This window comes from Carcharhinus amblyrhynchos, chromosome 1 (genome assembly GCF_965287045.1).
Source record: "Carcharhinus amblyrhynchos chromosome 1, sCarAmb.v2.hapA, whole genome shotgun sequence".
In the NCBI taxonomy this organism is placed as follows: domain Eukaryota; kingdom Metazoa; phylum Chordata; class Chondrichthyes; order Carcharhiniformes; family Carcharhinidae; genus Carcharhinus; species Carcharhinus amblyrhynchos.
In genome coordinates this window covers 163,684,645-163,705,333 of record NC_137324.1, presented here as the reverse complement: position 1 = coordinate 163,705,333, position 20,689 = coordinate 163,684,645, and the positions used below count along the sequence as shown (strand labels likewise).

The 20,689-nt window shown below is 42.9% G+C and overlaps 1 protein-coding gene across 4 annotated transcripts in view; it reads right to left on the bottom strand.

Annotated features, from left to right (window-relative positions):
* Nucleotides 1-20,689, bottom strand: part of LOC145346944 (serine/threonine-protein phosphatase 2A 55 kDa regulatory subunit B gamma isoform) — a 320,021-nt gene that overhangs the window by 19,551 nt on the left and 279,781 nt on the right. For all 4 annotated transcript variants that reach the window (XM_080194824.1, XM_080194843.1, XM_080194837.1 and 1 more), the window contains 2 exons: nucleotides 6,422-6,591; nucleotides 1,171-1,262 (listed from right to left, as the gene is read on the bottom strand). In XM_080194824.1, the coding sequence (XP_080050950.1) occupies nucleotides 1,171-1,262; nucleotides 6,422-6,591 (262 nt within the window). The remainder of the gene's footprint in view (nucleotides 1-1,170; nucleotides 1,263-6,421; nucleotides 6,592-20,689) is intronic.

Below are 20,689 nucleotides of genomic sequence, written 5' to 3'. Positions count from 1 at the left end.
TTCCTGGTTCTGATGAAATAATAACTCGGTTTGCCCTTCTACAGATTGCTCGCTGCCCTGCTGAATATTTTGAGCATTTTGTCTTCATATTTCAGATGCCCAGCTTGTCTCTGACCTAGTCAAGGGCTCTGCTGACATGCAAACATTCCACTGAATGCACAGGTGAATAAAATAAATAAATAGTCTAATCCCTGCCTTCTCTCACCCATCCTGAACTGCCATCTCTCATCCAGTACCCTTATACATATCGGGCTGGCATGCGGGGGGCAGTCCGGTGTTTCAGGGTCACTTGAACACTTGAACAGTTCTGGTCAACTTGGCTTGTGTGGGTTCAGTAACAATTTTCTCAAAACCAGGTTAAAGTCCAACAGATTTACTTGGTTTCACAAACTTTTGGAGTGCTGTTCCTTCATCAGGTGAAGAAGGAGTAGCAGTCTGAAAGCTTGTGATACCAGATCAACCTGTTGCACTTTAACCTGATGTTGTGAGATTTCTTACCCTGCCCACCCCAGTCCAACTCTGGCATCTCCACATCTTGGTTGGGTTCCACTTTGCAGCTTTCTGGGCCCACCTACATTTCTGTGCTCCCATTAAACGCTGGCAGCAAACTTGCATATAACAGCTCTCCATTCCTACACAGGGAGAAATCTTCACTGAACCAAATATCCAACACAGCGTGGCAACCCAGAACTGTGTGTGAAACGTGACACTCCACTACAGTAGTGACCGGCTCCATGCCACGCATGGCCCTCGAAGGAGTTTTACAGCTGCCTACTGTGCAACAGAGGGCAATGTGCATCATAGCAAAATGAAGACATAAAATTGAATATTTGCAATCATTTGCAATCACAGCACTATAAATGGACTCAAACACATTTATCTACTTCTAGGAGGAAAAATAAAGTGGCCAATTTCCCATTCTCCGTGAAGTCAAATTAAAAAGAAAGCTCGATCCACAGTCTCGAGGGGAAGGTTACAGAATCTTGTGAAACTTTGAAGTCCCATGATATAAGGTTGAGAGTCAAGTGGGATTTGTTACAGAAGTCTAATAACAACACAGAATTGTAAGTGACCTTTGAAAAGGGGGAGACTCTTGACCCGCACAGGCAGGTCAAAGCAACCTGTTTATGCTGTGGTCTAGAATTAAGTGAAGATATCAGGGCTACTGACCTGTCTGATCCATTCCATGCACATTCAAATTTGTCAAAGATGCAGTCGTTCTCGTAGAGTGAACAAAGCTTACTCCGGAGGTAATCATGAATCTGTTAACAAAATAACATTAACATTGAAGGAATGCCAATGCAACAGTAAATTACCAGCAATTACCAACGCAACAGAAGCACAAGTTTTAGAACCAGTCACAATTAACTAAGTGGAAGCATAATCAATACATTTCTTCTCACATGGAGTATTTAAGTGCCAAAACCATCATCCAATTATGCGAATACTGCAAATTGACAGTAAGAGCAATTTTAGGCAATCCTTTCTGTGCTAAGGTATACAATTACCACTAACTGCTCTGCTCATTTGAAATTTCCCAAAAACATAACAATACTCTTCGGATATTAAAACAGCTTCTGTGACTGCAAATATGCATCAGAATTAAGCCATACTCTGACAGTGAATGGTTGTTAAACATAGGGTGTGCTGACAATGAATTGCATTAGACCTGTCAGGCTGACTACCAATGTGCAGTAGATAGAAGCCAGACCATAGCGAATGTGCTTTAGACGTAAAACATTCTGTGGCAGCAAATGTGCCTTAGAGATAGAATACAGACTCTGCTGGAGAATTTGCAAAGAGACGCTGTATAGTGGAGCTGTAAATGAGTGTTAAAAAGAAAGAAGCCTGTAACAGTAAATTTATGTTAGATGGAAGCTTTCAGGCAGAAAGGAAAACAGCAGTGGGGGAACAGAAATTGGAAGCCAACTCAATCCTTCAGATGGAGCAATCAATACTTTGGGCATTGGGAATGTACAAACAGGCAAAAACAATCTGACTTCTTCTGCTATTGTTGCTTTAGTGTGTTAAACCATCCTGCTGGAGTGCCAGAATTGAGGTCCAACAGGGTTCCATCTAATTTGCTTTAAATGTATTAATGATGAATCAAAAACAATTCCATTTACGTGTACAAATAAGGCAGCCCATTCTCTCCATTCAGTAACACCACATTCTAAGCAGCCACTCAACTATGGCTCATTGAATCTTCACTGAAAAACACCATTCCTAATCACGCAGCTTAGAACTGCATCCCCGTAATAAGCAATTAGCGCTTTCTGTGATTTGCCTACATCTCAGTTCAGACACCTCATCCAATAAACTGTCTGCAATCTGGGGAATATCTATGGAATGACATCTCATTTTCACTCCCACCCGTGCTGTCAGCAGCAGGAAATGATTTGAAGTGGCATTCCTTTAGCAAAAGTAACAGAACTTACCTCACTCTTCATTTTCTGACAGTGACCTGTACTGAAACAAATCATATTAAAAGCAAGATGTGTCACTGTCACCCCCTAATGAACAGGACTTGGTAGAATCATAGAATCCCTACAGTGCAGGCTGGTATTCGGCCCATCAAGTCTCCACCGACTCCAATCCCACCCAGGCCCTATCCTCATGTATTTACCCTAGCTAGTCCCCCTGACACTAAAGGGCAATTTATCACAGCCAATCCACCTAACCTGCACACCTTTGAACTCCGGGAGGAAACCAAAACACCCGAAGAAAACCCACGGGGAGAATGTGCAGACTCCACGCAGACAGTGACCCAAGCTGGGAATTGAACCCGGGTCCCTAGCGCTGAGAGGCAGCAATGCAAACTGCTATGCCACCGTGCCACCCTGGTAAAATCCATAATTAAAAGGTAAATCCTTTATTTGGAGCTGACTAATTGGGAGAACCGTATACTCAAACAGTATGGAAGAGGTTGATAATGTAGCACCAAACCAAAAAGGGCAGTAATATAGAAGACAGCAAGTTCATGTTTGGCTATGGTAGACAAGTATCAGGAACAAACTGTCCTAATAATGCAAGTACAGTAGTTTAAGATGACTGATCCTGTTGTGGTTCAGACTGAAACCACCAAGTGATCATTCACTAACCAGCTCAAAACAATTAATTCAGACGCAAATGCAGCTCATTAGAAGGAACGCACATTCACCATGCTTAAAGATTGTAACCAATGTAATTTTTACAAATAAACAGTTATTATTTAAAACAAATCTATATTCATTACATTTCCTGATGGCAAGGGGATTTGGGTGGCACGGTGGTAGCAAAGCTGCCTCACAGTGCCAGGGACCTGGGTTCAATTCAGGCCTTGGGTGACTGTGTGCAGTTTGCACATTCTCCTCATCTCTGTGTGGGTTTCCTCCAGGTGCTCTGGTTTCCTCCCACACTCCAAAGATGTTGATTGGCTGATTGGCCATGCTAAATTGACCCTAGTGTCAGGGGGATTAGCAGGATAAATAGGGAATAGGGCCTGGGTAGGATTGTGGTTGGGGCAGACTTGATGGACTGAGTGGCCTGCTTCTGCACTGTAGGTATGCTATTATTCTCAGTACAATTCCTAATATCTCTGGTTAATTTGTCTTAAAGGACATACATATAACAGCAATATAGCCTAAGGGTTTTTTTTTGACTGAGTCTCTGCTGGGAATGATAATTTGGAGCATATTACATCAGAGGTGGCTTAATTGGCTAATTTGCCATTTTTTTTGTTAAGTGATTTATCCATTAAGGGAGCTTGCTAAAAACACAGCCTGATGCAGGAGACTGTTCTATAGAGGAACCTCTGTGCGTGTAAATGCATGAGAACATAACAACTTCAGGATTAAAGCATGTGGACCTGATTTAGTAACCCATTGCAACTCCCTCCCATCATTACAAAAAACAGAGGAGGATTTGCCTTGCAACATTTATTGATGTCCCGAACATTATTAGTTCATTTACTTGCCCCCCAACCAGCCCCCAGCCGCCCCCCCCCCCCCCCCCCCTCCCGTGTCAGCTACTGATCCTGTAGAGGAAGTAATCAAAACCCCTGAAGGATAAAATAAGTTACTGACTTTGAAGGGAAGTATGAAAACAGATCTCAAGCATGCCCCAAGTGGCTTTCAGTAGGCTGCCTGTGCACATTTTTAAACAGGCAGTCTGAGGTAGCACACGATGCAAGGAAGACAAAGAAACAAAAGTAAAATTAACAAAGGGAAACTCAAGTTACAAGATGCAAAATATGGCCATCTTTGTCCCAGTGAAATGTGGACCTTAATTTGTATATCTGTGTAGCCATCAATGATTAAATAAATTTCATATCATTTTTTAACAATCATGATTACGGTGTGGCTTTATGGCTGGAATTTTGCTGGCCCACCCGCCATGGGAATTGGAGCGGTCGAGGGGGGAGTATGGGAAGGCCTACTGATCTCGGGCGGGACTTTATGTTTCGGGATGAGCGAGGACATAACATCCCGCCCATATATATGTTAAAAGTGCAAGAAGCCTTCGATGCCCATATATTCTTCATAAAACCGAAACTCCAGAGGTAATGACATATTTTGAGAATTGGTTTCAAACAAGATCTCCTGTTGCATCTCCAGTTTGAGGGTGGTAGGACCCCTGGGAAGGATTGATCCTTCACCCTGACTGCTTTGCTTTCATGATCTTTTCTGTGTCTTAGTGACTCTTAGAATGACTGTGCAGCGACTGTCAGCACTTTTCAGGCCTTCCGTAACTGCTAGGCACGGTCAGATGAACACGGTGTAATCGATTTCAACAATAATCTCCTGTTATATCTCAATTGTAAAGCACAGAACGAGGCTGGGACTTCTTGTGGTGCAGTGGGTATTGCCCCTGCCTCTAAACACACAGCTCCAGGTTCAAGGCCCACTTCAGGACTCAATGGGCAAGGAATGAATGAATATGCATAATGTGGCCAAATAGTTTCAACACATGCCAAATGACAGACAGCAAGAGCAGGAGAGATTTCTGGTCAGCCATGTAATGGGAAAAAAAAATTGCATCTTCCACCATCTCCACACACAGCAACCATGTGAAGGCGCATATTGAAATAGCGACTCAGCCTCCACGGTTGGCTCTGTTTGCTGGACAGCCAGTGTGGATCAGATTGGTGCCAACAGCCATAGTTTGATATCTAGCTGTGGTGGATTTGGGTAAGCCTCTTTGCTCTAAGTGTGGTGAAGGCTGTTGTGCTGTGGGTCAGATCTGCCTTTGGGCAAGGGACTCTAGGACAGTGAAGCCAGATGATTGTGACACCCTTTGGGCAGAGGGTGTGGTCTGTACAAGATAGACAATGGCTAGGATTCTGTTGGGTCAATGGGGGTCTCACCGGGGAATACCCATTTGTTCAGGGCTGGGGGTAGGCCCAACAGAATCAAATGCCCATCAGGCACTTAAGTGACCACCACTGGGCCTTTCCTGTGATGGAAGCCCCTGGTAGCAGAAGTCCTGTCTGCACCAGTGGCTTCAAGAGACGCTGCCACCAATGTATCCATCACCAGAGGCCCTGGAGCATCTCGGAATTCCAGACCAGACATGAGGGAAAGGTGGTATGGGATCACAGGGTGAGGCAAGGGGATTGGATTCAGGGGTTGGGGAATGGCTTCCAGCAGCTTCACTCCCTCCTACTTTCAAATGTCAGGCCCTTGATCAGGCACAGAGTATGTGACAATGAAGGATCCCCCAGGAGGTCACTGCAAACCCAACAGTTTGTTGGACAACCTGCCAAGAGTGTGGGAAAGTTGTACTGCCTCCATTTCATCCCTGAGGCACTATTAAATTGCAGTGAGCTCAGGTGTCAGTTGGGTCATTTATGATCCTCTGCAGGAGTGTTAGAATCATCATTAATAAATTAGTCTCCTCATTTGAAGTGTCTTCATAAAGCGGCACACTTTCTGTTGTATTGATTAACAAAAGTAAATATCTTAATGCCTTATCTTCCCAAAAAGGTGTTCACTGGCTCCATAAGCACGAAAACAAATGAAGTCTGGCCCCTCGTGCAAAAAGGTTGAACACTCCTGATTCAAGATAACCATCAAAAGAATCGAAGGGGTGATGAGAGTTTTTTGATGCAGCAAGTTATGGCAATCTGGAAGGCAGGTGGAATCAGATTCAGTAATAACTTTCAAAAGAGAATTGGATAACGAGTTGAAGAGAAAAAAAATACAAGGCTGTGGGAAAAGGACAGAAGTGTAGGACTTATTGCAAGTCTCTTTCAAACAGACAATGGGTTGAATGGCTTCATTTTATGCTGGATAATTCTGATTTTAGGACACATAAAATCATGTTGCATTGACCACTCCTGAAGCACTGCCAGTCAACATTAGATAGTACGTCCAATTGGAGGTTGTGGGTAAAGAACACACAACAATTTGCATTTAACTCTCTAATTTTGAACACAGAGTACCTGATATGTTTCTATAGGCTTGGTTTCCATGTTCAGATCCCAGACTTTGACGGTGAGGTAATCTCGTGTCATCATGTATCGGCCACTGTGACTGAACTTCACATCAGACACTGAAGAGGTTATCTCCGAGAAGAAGAACCGGCTACTGGGATCCTCTGGCTCCTCAAACACTGCAGAGCAAAATATGGAAAATAACATTAATATTAAAAGTGCCACACAGGATTGTCACAAATTCACGGATGAGCGGGAATCACAAATCCACAGGTTGGAGATATGTAAAATTATGATATAATCACAGTTAATTCATGCTGATACGAATTGCCTCTTATACAACGTGGACCTAATATATAGAGGATTCTTCGACAAGCCAGTTTCTATGGCAACAGCATCCAGGATTGCAAACCATTTCAGAAAATCTAGTTCTGCAATATCAATTGAGTTTTGAAAACGAAGCGAGAGTGTTTATTGAAAAGATGAATTTAATCAATTTACGCGACCATCAGATAAGCTAAACCACTGGGAGCATTTTGATAAAGAGAGCATTACGAACCCACTTGTCGCTGTCCTTTCAAAAGGCTTCAAATGAAAATTCAGTACACCATCCATCGATGCAAGTTAGTGACTTTATTGGACATTTACCAGACTTTATTGGACATTTACCAAACTATTTCAGATAGGACATGATGCGCTGCAAGTAATCCGGTTTAATTACGGTATTACCTTCAGGCTATTCATTAGCATAGTTTCTTTCTGGACTATTTCATCCAGTATGACGTCAATCCAACTTGATGAGAAAAAAACCATTCTGAGTACTGGAGTCATTATCTCAGTCACAGATTTTACATTGCTGACGCACGTGAAAATAGGCAAAATATTCAACACAAATTGCATGCAAAAATGACAGGAGCATGACGAACATGAACAGAAGAAAAGGATGTATGAACAGAAGAAAAGTCCAAGGATGTGTAGGTTAGGTGGGTTAGCTATGCTAAATTACCCCTTAGTGTCAAGGGGACCAGCTAGGGTAAATGCATGGAATTACAGGGAGGGGGCCTGGATTGGGTTGTGGTTGGTGCTGACTCAGTGGGCCGAATGGCCTCCTTCTGCACAATAGGATTCTGTGTCTGTGTGTGGCATCTTTTCAAAGATTTGGGCTCAGAGTCAAAGCCAACCACCAAACTGTCTAAAGTGAGCAGAACTGATTCAAATTGTATCATCTCAATTTAGACAGTGGCAAATTCAGATCAGTTTGAACCTACTGTGGTTGGGAGGGTTCAAATATTACAGACACTGGTATCCCTAAATAGTGTCAAATGAGTGTAATGGTCAAATCCAAATATCTGACAATCGGTCATCAAAATCCGAATTGAGGCAAATATATCTACCTGCCTGCGTATGTTTTTTTTGAGAGAAATAACATTTCAAGGTAGGTGAAAAAAATCTAGTCTGAACACACAGAAATCATTGCCTTCCTCTGTGAGGGGGGAAATGTTCATGTCGGTTCAGTTTGTGCTGAAGAGGGCATTACTCCTTTTGCAGCAATCTTAATTTTTCATTTAAACCAAATTTTTTCTTGGCCTCAGGAACAAGAACAATCTTAAATCATATCACACAGAAGAAATCTTGTGAAAATGAAACAAAAAGACCAAGGAAGTGACAGCCTTTTCCAATGATTAATGTATGAAAGAGAAGCACAGAATGGCCAGAAACCTCTTCTGGAATCACAGAATCCCTACAGCGCAGAACGAGGCCATTCACCACCTTGAGTTTGCACCAACCACAATTTCACCCAGGCCCTATCCCCGTAACCCCATGCATTTACCCAAGCCAGACCCCGTAACACTAAGGGTCAATTTAGCATGGCCAATCCACCTAACCCACACATCTTTGGACCATAGGAGGAAACCACATTACCCAGAGCAAATCCACACAGACACAGGGAGAATGTGCAGACTCCACTCAGACAGTGACTCAAGCTGGGAATCGAACCCAGGTCCCTGGAGCTGTGAGGCAGCAGTGCTAACCTCTGTGCCACCCAGTAAGCTTTATGATTACTTTGTAAAATAATACATTTCCCCGCATACTGCCAGGTGTCTATAATGCACTATTCAATAAAAATCTCTTTGAGGAACATGCTACCTGGCCAGTGATACTTCAGCCCTCAGATTAACTGGCCCAAATCTTGCAGAATCTCGTTGGAGGGCAGAGAAAATAACAGCAGTTACCATCAATAACTCTGCTTCTTTCTTGACATGTCCCAATACCCGGTATTATCCTGCTCTTTTGAACTGGTGAGTAGCACAAAGGCCCATAGCAACAAAGTGGGGTCCTGTTTTCAAATGTGCAGATTGGATCCTGTAATGGAACAAGAAAGCCAAAGGCCCATCTCAAATCGGGTCACCCTTTCTTCCCGATCACTGACAGATTGGAGCTCACATCTCACATGAGCCAGTCTCCAGCTCTCACTTTGACTATTATGGTCCAGTATCAGTCATCATCCTGACTATTTTTATTCATTCATGGGACGGCTGGTTGGGCCAACATACATTGCCCATCACTAATTGTCTGTGAGAACTGCCTTTTTGAACTGCTCCAGTCTACGTAGTGGAGATACATCCACAGTGCTATTCGGGAAGAAGTTGCATGATTTTGACACAGCAATAGTGAAGGAACAGCGATATATTTCCAAGTCAGGTTGGTACATGTCTTGGAGGGGAACTTGCAGAGGGAGGTGCTGCCCTTGTCCTGTTAAATGGTAGTGGTTGTGGATTTGGAAGCTGCTGTCTAAGACGCCTTGGTGAGTTCTTGCAGAACATCATGTAGATGCACACATTGCTACCACAGTGCGTTGCATATGGAGGGAGTGTGTGTCTGGACAGTTATGCCAAAGCAGGTTGCTTCATCCTGGATGTTCATGGAATCACAGATTCCCTGCAGTGCAGAAGGAGGCCATTCGACCCATCAAACCTGCACTGACAACAATCCCATCCAAGCCTTTTCCCGTAACCCCATATATTTATCCCGCTAGTCTCCTTGACACTAAGGGGCAATTTACCTGAGCAATCAACCTAGCCCACACATCTTTGGAGTGTGAGCGGAAACCGGAGTACCTGGAGGAAACCCACACAGACATGGGGAAAACATGCAAATTGCACACAAACAGTCACCCAAGGCTGGAATTGAATGTGGGTCCCTGGCACTGTGAGGCAGTGGTACTAACCATTGTGCCACCCCAAGTTAAGCTTCTTGAGTTTTGTTGGAGCCACACTCACCCAGGCAAGTGCAGAGTATTCCACCACACTCCTGATGTGCTTGTAGATTGTGGATGACTTAGTCAGGAGGTGAGTTATTTGCTGCAGGATTCCTAATCTCTCACCTGCACTTGTAGCCACAGAATTTACATAGCTGGTCCATTTCCGTTTCTGGTCAATGGTAACCCCCAAGATATTAATAATAGGGTATTCTGGGTTGGTAAGGTCATTGAATTTTATGGTGTGATGGTTAGATTCTCTATCATTTGAGATGGTCATTGGCTGGCACTTGTGTGGTGCGAACGTTATTTGCCACTTGTCGGCTCAAGCCAGGATGTTGCCCAGGCCTTGCGGCATTTGGGCACGAACCTCTATAGTATCTGAGGAGTCACAAATGGTGAACATTGTCTAATCATCAGCAATCATCCCCCCTTCTAACCTCTTGATGGAAGGAAGGTCGTTGACAGCTGGGCCTAGAACACTACCCCCAAGGAAATCCTGCAGTCATGTCCTGGAGCTGAGATGACTGATCTTCAACAACCACAACCATTAATCTTCGACTCTAAGTACAGGAAACATCCACTTAACACCATCACAGTTTAGTCCCCAGCTCTCACCCCAACTGTCATGGTCCAAAGCACGCGTGCACACACAATTACGTATACACATGCACACAGACACACACACACACACACACACTTGATCATGGCAGTCCACACCCAGAGGAAACCCACGCACAAACAGGAGAATGTGCAAACTCCACACAGTTACCCAAGGCTGGAATCAAACCCAAGGCCCTGGAGCTGTGAGGCAGCAGCACTAATCACCATGCTACCCGACACCATCGCACCTTACCTTGAATCCTTCAGCCCTGTCCACAGCTCTTGTCCCCTGAATATCGTGATGCTGCTCGAAGCTTTTGCCCCAGTAACCTCCAGTTTGTGGTGTTTAACCCCATGAACTGCAGGGCTCTCAATCTGGCCAGTTGGTGGGCAGGTATAATTTATTTAAGTTATCTTTGTGATCCGCAGCACCTTATGCCCTTTACAGTTTCCCCCACACTCGCCCCTGCTCCTGATCTAGATCAAGGTCTTAATTTTCTAATAACGTAATACTCCGATACTTAGAGACACATCTCAAAAGATCTACTCCATTGTGTGAATTCAGCTAATGATGTACACTCTCTAATAAATAGCTTTTAACCCTTTAACTCTGCAGGTAACTGTAGTGTATCATGCATTATGTGCATGGATTAATTTAATTTTCTAATTATAGACCATTCAATACCATATGCCACTCCGCAGCATTCATGGTCCTTTTGTCTTCCTAAAGTTTATACTGTGTTACAAATGGAAGATTTTGCAAGTTGGTGCTGTTTTAAACTGTTTAATGCGAGATAAAATGGAGTAATGAAGGGACACAACGTAACCTGCTCCAAATTCTCCAGCCAACAAGTCAGGTGGCTCAGTTGCTATGGAGACAAGAGGGGCTCCAAATGGAAAAGTCTTGCTGAACAAGGTGTGACATTCTCACACCTGGAAACAAGGACAAGGGTAGTTGTGCTGACAGTGAATAGACTTTCAGTCTCCAGGTCTTTGGGCAATAATGAATAGAGGATGGACTCCAGTTAGTGCCGTCAGCAGAATGAAGCTGCTGAGGGTTCTCTGAAAGCCTCTGAAGCAGGATGCAGGTGGGAAGACCGTCTCTGGGTCAAAGAGGAGCGTCTATAGCCATCTAAGGAACCCAAGCGATCTGTGAGAATTAATGGAGCAGACTTTACAGCTTGTAGCAGATTTGGAAACTCTCCGAAACTGAGAAAAGCATCTTTAGGCGGTGAATGAAAATTACTAATACAGGAAATGAGGAAAAAAAACAAACCCACTGGAAGCTGGAAATGACTATGGATCGTTTCCTTTAAGGACTGTAACTTCATGGAGTTTGCGGCATAGTATATGACCCAGGCATGGGGTTATTGGTCACATTAAAGCATGGTCAAGGTTACCTTTTCTGTGACTGAGAGTAGATGTTTCCTGAAAAATAATGCTTAGTCGAAGCTGCTTTTAGTTTGGTCATTACAATAAAAGAATTAAAATGAGAAAACGTGTCATGCAAACTTTTCAGTCACTGAAAATTGAAATATCATTTTTTAAATGATCAGTCTCTACGGGGATCAAAACCACTGTTGCTGCAATATTTGCTTCTGCGAATTGGTTTGAATTCCCAAAAAAAAATCACATTATTCTTGTCTTTTCTCGGAAGAAGTCTCAAGCAGTCTATTTATGGGCTATGCTACATCACTAAGCAGTTCATTACTACTCGACTGTCACTCGGGCACTGCTGTTAGATTTATGAAGTAAAAGCAATCAAGTTTGTATTAAAAGATATCTGATATATTGCTGCAACCGGATTTACAGCAGCATTCATCACGTCAAAATCAAGGCTCTGAAAATATAAACTGAATCTTGAAAGAGCACTCAGCTCCACTTTTAATCTAGTGATGGCAATGAGGATTCTTCTGAATTGCATGATTTCACATAACGATCATTTTGCACTGATTTCATGCTTGCAAGTTGGTGATGCTGCTCATAGAATCCAACAGTGCAGGAAGAGGCCATTTGGCCCATCAAGTCTGCACTGACCACAATTCCACACAGGCCTTATCCACATAACCCCACGCATTTACTCTGTTAGTCCTCCTGACGTTAAGGGGCAATTTAGCATGGCCAATCCACCTAACCTGCACATCTTTGGATTGTGGGAGGAAACTAGAGCACCCAGAGGAAACTCATGCAAAGACGAGGAGAACATGCAAACTCCTCACAGTGACCCAAGCCAGGAATCAAACGTGGGTCCCTGGCACTGAAAGGCAGCAGTGCTAACCACTGTGCCACCCTATTGTTTTGGATTAATTTCTTGCCTTCCAATATTTTCATCTCTTCTTTCTCTCCCGAGGCCAGTGATTTTCACTGGACGCAGCTCTGCAGGTGATGGTGATAATCTGACGGCCCACGTGTTTTACGGGGAGAAGAAAACCTATATTGCATGTTTGGGTGCTGATTGCTTTACGAGCTAGGATTCTCTGGGAAATGATTTTGAGTAAAGAACCCTACTGTCGATAAATGATCATGTGCCCAAGTTACCTTGGAGATAAACAATCGCAAAAGGGTCAACTAAAAGTTGATTGTAGGTATGGTTCTAGTTTCAAACATGGTTTTAAATTTATAGTTTTAGGATATGCTGAATATAGGAAACATGGTTTTTATACAGAATTCAGTTGAAGGTTAGTGTGTTGGATTAAAGGGTTTAAAAGTCTTGTCAACTGAAAGATTCCTAATTGTGAGTGGGACATCTAGGTAGCCAAGCTAAAGAGAGGGCATGAGGGAGAGAGGGCAAAGAGAGAAAGGGAGAAAGGAGAAAGAGAGCAAAAGGGAGCAAGAAAAAGCAAAAGAGGGAAAAAGAGGGGAGGGAGGGAGAGAGAGAAAGCGTGAGTTTTAGATGGAAGACTCCAGATTTAAAGAATATTAGAACCAGGAGTGTTCTGATCTGAGGTGGCTACATTTAAGATGCTAGCAATGCCTGTGTTGAACTGGGAGTCTGTAACTGTGAATCAGTTTGAGGAGATTTGAAGGAACAAAGTTGTCAGAAACGAACTGACAAGAAATCTCAACCATTATACAAATCCTTGAAACTGTAGTCAAACCAAGTCATTAGACCTCCAATTTCTAGTAAGCATCTGACTTGAGTTAATGTAGATGTAACTTTAAAGGAGTAGGATGAAATTTGAGTTAAGTAGTTTGATTTAAAGCGTAAAAAATTGTATTCGTTGTATTTTAATGCCTTTAATGCAGTGATGGGCAACTTAGGCTAGTGAGTGGGCCACATGGCTGGCCCTCCTTCATCTCAGCGGGTTGCAATATTGAATCAGACTTGTTCACTAATTATGACCCTGTGAACCAGGTTAAATACATTTTTAATGCATGCTGAATATTTCATTATGAGTTATAAAAAATGCTTAATCATTTATATATTAATAGACTTATCATCAATTTCAAATGGTTAAAAACAAAGAAATATTTAAACTTTGGACCCAGAGGGAATGCATGGCTCTCTCAGTCAATGTTGTGAGCAATTAGCACATACCTCATTTCACTTGCCCTTGCTTTACGCGCAAATTTCTTCAGTAATACCAATAGGAAAAAATAATGCTGATGGAAATCAGCAGAATGCAGCAACCCTGAGTGGACAAAGGTCCACAAAATATCTTGTGGACCACACTCAGAACCCAGATGGGCCGCATGTGGCACCCGGGCTGCAGATTTCCCACCACTGCTTTAACAATTATTTAAGATAGAGAGTAGTTATCTAATTACACTAGAGTATTCATATCCTTTGATTGTAGTGTAGTTAAAATTGTTTGAAGTTAAACTATGAACCTTGTAAATTCATTCTTTTAATAAACATTGGGTTTTGGGGTTTCTAAAGTCTCTGCTGAAGTTATAACAGCACACTAAAACCTTCTACAAGTTTTCCTTTAAGTGTGCAGGATTCAATGGTGAAGGACAGTAATGACGTTTCAGTAGTCCTTACTAGACTGTCATCAAATGTAGAATCCCTGGCTAAGATTTATATAAGTACTTTGTATCTGTCTTCACAGTGGAAAAGACATGTTACACAAATTAAATCCTCACTCAATTTTCAGTGTTCCTGAAAATTGTGACATTAACTGAAATGATTAAGTGAATAATAGATTCCCATTGGAATCAATGTTAGAGCCAAAGTTAGATTCTTTTGGACATTTCTCATCCAGAGCAAAGCATGTACAAGTTCAAACACTTAACCATGCGTGTGCAGCACTGTTCAGTTCAGGCTCAAATAAAATATATCACTAAACATAAAAGAAATACAAATCTAAAGAGGGTATTTATATTAGGTGATTTCAATTTTCCCAACATTAGTTGGGATAGCCATCATGTTGAAGGCTTAGATGAAGTAGAGCTCTTAAAATGTATACAGGAAGAGTTGTTAGGTCAATATGTAGAGGATCCAACAAGGGCAGGAATATGCTGGGCCTCAGTGTGGGGAATAAGACCAGACAGGTAGTGGATGTGTTGGAGGGGGAGCACTTTGGTGATAGCAACCACAACATGGTTCAATTCAAATTTGTTATGGACAAAAAAGCTGCAGAAAACAGTTTTGGATTGGGGGAGAGTAGATTTTAACAAAATTAGACAAGATCTGGCCAAGGTAGACTGGAATGAGTTACTTGTGGGAAGATTTACAGAAGTGCAGTGGGGGATGTTCAAAGATGAAACGGGGAGGGTGCAGGCCCAACATGTTCCCTCTAGGGTAATAGGAAGATGTAACAAACCCAGAGAACCATGGATGACCAGAGAGACATTCAGGTACAATGAAAAGGAAAAGAGAGGCTTTTAACAAGTATAAGGGGAGTAAGTCTGCGGAGGCATTAGTGGTGCACAGAAAGTGCAGGATGGAGCTTAAGGAATCAATTAGGAGAACAAAGAGGGGATATGAGAAGGCTCTGGCTGTTAAAAGTACGGAAAATCCTAAGATATTCTGTAAGCATATCAATGGGAAGAGGGTAATCAGGGAAAGAGTAGGGACCAAGGGGGAAATCTGTGGCTGGAGGCAGACGATATTGGTAGGGTATTAAATGAATATTTCACATCTGTCTTCACCTATGAGAATGAAGAGGTAGTTGTGGAACTCAGGGAGAGAGACTGTGAGGATCTAGAGAAAATTATCTTGGGGAGTGATAAAGTATTGGAGGTTTTTGCGGGCTTAAAGTGAACAAATCTACAGGGCGGATGAATTGCATCCAGGCGGTTATGGAAGGCAAGGCAGGAAATTGCAGGGGCTTTGACCCAAATTTTTAATTCCTCCCTGGCCATCAGGGAGGTGCCAGAGGACTGGAGGACAACTAATGTGACCCCACTATTTAAGAAAGCTTGTAGAGACAAGCTAGGGAATGACAGACCAATGAGTCTCCTGTCTGTGGTTGGGAAACTACTGGAGAAGATTCTGAGGGAGAGAATCTATATCCATGTGGAGATGCAAGGTTTGATCAGGGATAGTTAGCATGGTTTTGTCAGAGGGAGGTAATGCCTAACAAATTTGATTACATTTTTTGAGTATGTAACAAAGAGTGTGAATGAGAGTAGTACAGTTGATGTAGTTTACATGGATTTCAGCAAAATCTTTGACAAAGTCTCACATGGGAGACTTACTAAGGAGGCTAATGCACATGGGATACAGGTTGATCTGACAAGGTGGGTTCATAATTGGCTTAGCGGTGGGAGACAGAGGGTGGGGACAGATGGCTGCTTGAATAATTGGAAGCTAGTGACGTACCACAGGGATTCGTGCTGGGCTTCCTATTGTTCATCATTTTATAAATGACATAGATGACTATGTGGGGAGTAGGATCAGTAAGTTTGTTGATGACACAAAGGTTGGCCAGTGAGGTTGAGTGTCTTGGGATGGTCAAATGGGCAGATAAGTGGCAGATGGAATTTAACCCTGAAAAGTGTGAGGTGATGCACTTTGAAAGTATCAATTCGACAAGGAAGTAGAGTATGAAAGGTCTGACACTGGGAAGTTCTGAAGAACAAAGGGATACAGATTACAAAAGCAGAGAGGTCATGGTGGAATTGTATAGAACTTTGGTAAGGCCGCAGCTGGAGTCCTGTATGCAGTTCTGGTCGCCACATTATAGGAAGGACGTGAACGCAATGGAAAGGGTGCAGTGAGATTTACCAGGATGCTGTCTGGAATGGAACATTTAAGTTATGAAGTGAGGTTGGATAGTTTTGGGTTGTTTTTGTTGGAGCAGAGAAGACTGAGGGGTGACCGGATCGAGGTGTACAAGGTATACAACCTGGTTGAGGTGTTCAAGATTATGATGGGCATGGACAAGGTGGATAGACAGTAGCTATTCCCCTTAGTTGAAGGGTCAGTTACAAGGGGAGTCAAGTTAGAGTGAGGGGTGGGAAGGTTTCGGGGGGATTTGAGGAAAAATCTTTTTACTCAGAGGGTGGTGACAGAATGGAATGCGCTGCCTGGGAGGGGTGGTGGAGGCAGTCTGCCTCACATGGGCCGAATGCCCTCTTCTGCAATTAAATTGTTTTTTTTTAAAATACAATACTCATCTCGGTACAACACAACACTTATGGAAAAAAAACCAGAAAATGCTGTAAAGACTCAGCAGGTCTGGCAGTATTTGTGGAGAGAGGAATAGAGTTAATGATGTTTCAAGCTCGGAAGAGTCAGACAGACTCAAAACATCAACTTTATCTCTCTCTCCACAGATGCTGCTGGACCTGCTGAGTCTTACCAGCATTTTCTGTTTTTATTCAGATTTCCAGGAGCTGCAGTACTTTTAGATTGACCAGGCTCTATCTAGTAGCATTAGTTGGTCTTCAGTCTCAGAATACCTGCAATGACCAGCTTCTATCACTAGATGGAGGCCAGGACTTCAAGTGCAAGTTCAGTACGCGAGCCAGAAGTGTCCCCACTCAAGAACAGAGCCCAAACACCAAGGTAATAATAATAGGCAAGTACGGGCAGGAGTCAACGTGGGTGGGAATTGTCAAGGGTGGGAAAAGTTATAGAATCCAGCCCATCAAGTCTGCACCAACTCTCCGAAAGAATATCTGAGCCAGGCTCTCTCCCCCACCCTGTCCCCATAACAACACGTATTTATCCCATTAATCCCCCCAACCTGCACACTTTGAGACACTACAGGGTAATTTAGCATCGCCAATCCACCCAACCTGCACATCTTTGGATGTGAGAGGAAACTGGAGCACCCGGAGGAAACACATGCAGACACAGGAAGAATGTTCAAACTCCAGACACAGCCACCCAAGGCCAGCATCAAAGCCGGGTCCCTGAAGCTGTGAGACATCAGTGCTAACCACTGTGCCACCATACCGCCCTTGTGAACAGACAGACACAAGATAAGAGAACATGGTGTCGGGGGTGAAATGCAAGTATGGATGAAGGATTGGCTAGCTAACTAGAAGCAAGAGGTAAGGATGAATGGATCTTCTTTGCATTTGTGAAAAAAAGAGGGAGAGAGAAAACCGACAATCACAGTTCAGCCAGCTGGAAATCAGTCATCAGGAAAACACTGGAATTTGTTATTAACAATATCTTAAAAAATGAACTACGAAAATCATAATGAGTAGGCACAATCAGCACGGTTTTGCAAAAGGAAGGTGTTTGAAAAGTTAAGTTTTTTAAGGACATAACTAATTAGGAAAGCAAAGAGGAGACAGAGAAGAAGAGGGTTGAACAGGAGGAGTGTAGGAGGCTCATATGTGATAATTGACTATGTGTGTGGTATTGAGAGGCATTGCTAATGCAGCCACTGTTGTATTTTCTTACCATATTTCTCACTATCCTTTAGGCCTGTCTGAGTGACTTGGCCAATTACAGGCTGACTAGGAATTAGGTTAAAACTGTTCAAATGCATTTCATGCACAGCTCCTTCAACCAACAGATTAATATCCCATCCACGTGGCTGGGTTTGACTCTTACTCTCAATGTTTAACGGGCAATGTCTGGACTAATGTGTCATCCAGTGAGTCATGGAGACAAATTCAATAGTAAAAATGGAGAATGCTGAAAAGACACAGCAGGACTGGCAGCATCTGTGGAGAGAGAAACCAAGTCAATGTTTCGAGTCTGTGTGACTTCTTCACAGTTAAAGAGGGATAGAAATGTGATGGATTATATAGTTGGAGAGGTGGGTGGAGGAGGTGGAGCAGAATAGAAGGTCAGGCAAAGCTGGAGTCAAATTCCATGTTTAGTTCTTCATTCTGGATGTGGACGTGATGTCTCCCCTGATGAGTCTAAAACCAGAGGATATTCTCAGAATATGGGGCAGACAATTTAAGGCTGAGATGAGGAGGAATTTCTTCATTCAGAGGGTGGTGAATCTTTGGAGTTCTCTACTCCAGAATCACCGAGCATGTTCAAAACAGGAATCAATAGATTTCTCGAGATTAATGATACCTAGGGAAATGGGGATAGCACAGGAAAACAGTGTTAAGATAGATGATCAGTCATGGTCTAATTGAATGTCAGAACAGATTTGACGGGCCGAATGGCCTACTTCTGCTTCTGTGTTGCCAAAAAGGATCCTGGTCATTGCAAATGACCAAACTATAATGCTGTCAGTCACAACATAAGTGCTGGCATAATTGATGCTTGTTATGCTACTTAAAGTGAGTAAAATATCTCATGTTCAACATGAAATTAGTATCAGGACTCAATTGAGTAGAAATTGTCCCTTGGTTAAGTAAATTGATGGTTTTAGGTCTCCTTGCCTTGAAGCAGGCTGTGATATTAACCTATCGTAGTATTTTGGACCTGGTGCTATCAGTAAACTAACTTTCACACCTCAGCTGCCACTTTATACCCTTGCTTCAACATTAGTAAATTCGGATACTTGTCATAAAATCAGCAATCTGTACATCATTCTCTTCCTGTTGTGGATAGCTATCAGAATGTTACATTATTAAATGCCAATAACAAATATTTTATTTTAGCAACCTGTTAACTTGAAAAAATTGCAGTCTACTATGACTGATTTGGGAAAATGAGATAAAATCTCAATCATGCACCATTCAGCGAATGATGGCTAAAGAAAGGACAATGCCTTCAGTCAGTGGGAAATTAGCCTGGTTTACTGGAGACACCTCTGTGATGCTGTGTGTTATTCACTTTGGGACCATGTGCTTGGCCTAATGCAAGTAAGGAAAACCTGACCTTCTCCTCTGCAATCATTGATACCAGTTAGGTAGAAGATTATGCCGCTAGCTACACCTTTGCCACGCACAAAGTTTAAAGTTTAATTATTATTGTCACAAGCTTACATTAACACTGCAATGAAGTTACTATGAAAATCCCCCGGTCACCACACCCTGACGTCTGTTTGAGAATTTAGCATGGCCAATCCAGCTAACCAGCACGTCTTTCAGACAGTGGGAGGAAACCCACGCAGACACGGGGAGAATGTGCAAACTCCACACAGACAGTGAACCAAGGCAGAAATTGAACCCAGGTCCTTGGTGCTGTGAAGCAGCAGTGCTAACCACTGGGCTACCGTATCATGCATAGGGACTAGTAAAAAAAAAACCTGGCAGATAGCCATCAAGGGGGATTTCATGGGACTGGTCTTCAATGATCTAAAGTGGATGTCCAGCAGTCCTTTTGTTTCATACGACTGCAGTGCATTCAGTTTTATGAGTTATACCCGTGGAGCTACCTTCTACTTTAATTGTAGTCTCTTTCTTGATTCAGCTGAAATGATACTGGATCTTTCCAACTGACAGGAATGAGTTTTGAAGGCAGCTGCTGAGATAAGACTGATTTCTTGACATCGTACTTGGCAAAAAAAAACCTCCTCATGCTATTCTGCCTCAGGCGTCCTCTCACTACATGCATTAACTTCTTGAAGCTCTCACTGCCACAGTATGGTAGCCTATTTATAACTCAACGTTAATAAATAATCTATCAAGTCTCCTAACCTCTGTGCAAGATCCAGGCAAGACACATTTCTATCACTCTCACGGCTGCAAATATAAATGTTCATCTGTTGTACTCAGTAAACTTAATGAATAAGCCCAATTATCCAAATGTTTCATTTTCCCAGTTTTGTCAAATTCCATCAGGCATCAGGTTCATTTCCCCCATTAATATGATTAGTCGGAGAACTAAGACCTAAAGACCAAGAGCAGGATCTTCCCTCCAGGGAAGAAGGAAAGAGAGGCCAGGACTATATTTGGCTGCTACTTGCAGGGGTGGGAGTGGAGAGACAGTTGATCACTGGGATTTTCAAGGGGGTGCCCACTGAGCTGGCATGGTGGCAGATTCACCATCCAATTAAGGATGGCAGGCAAGCCCTCATATCTGGAGGGCTAGGGATCTTTCAGATTAAAACAAGGGATGTGATGGAAGGCAAGTAAGAAAGGTTGCTTCACAATGAAGCCAC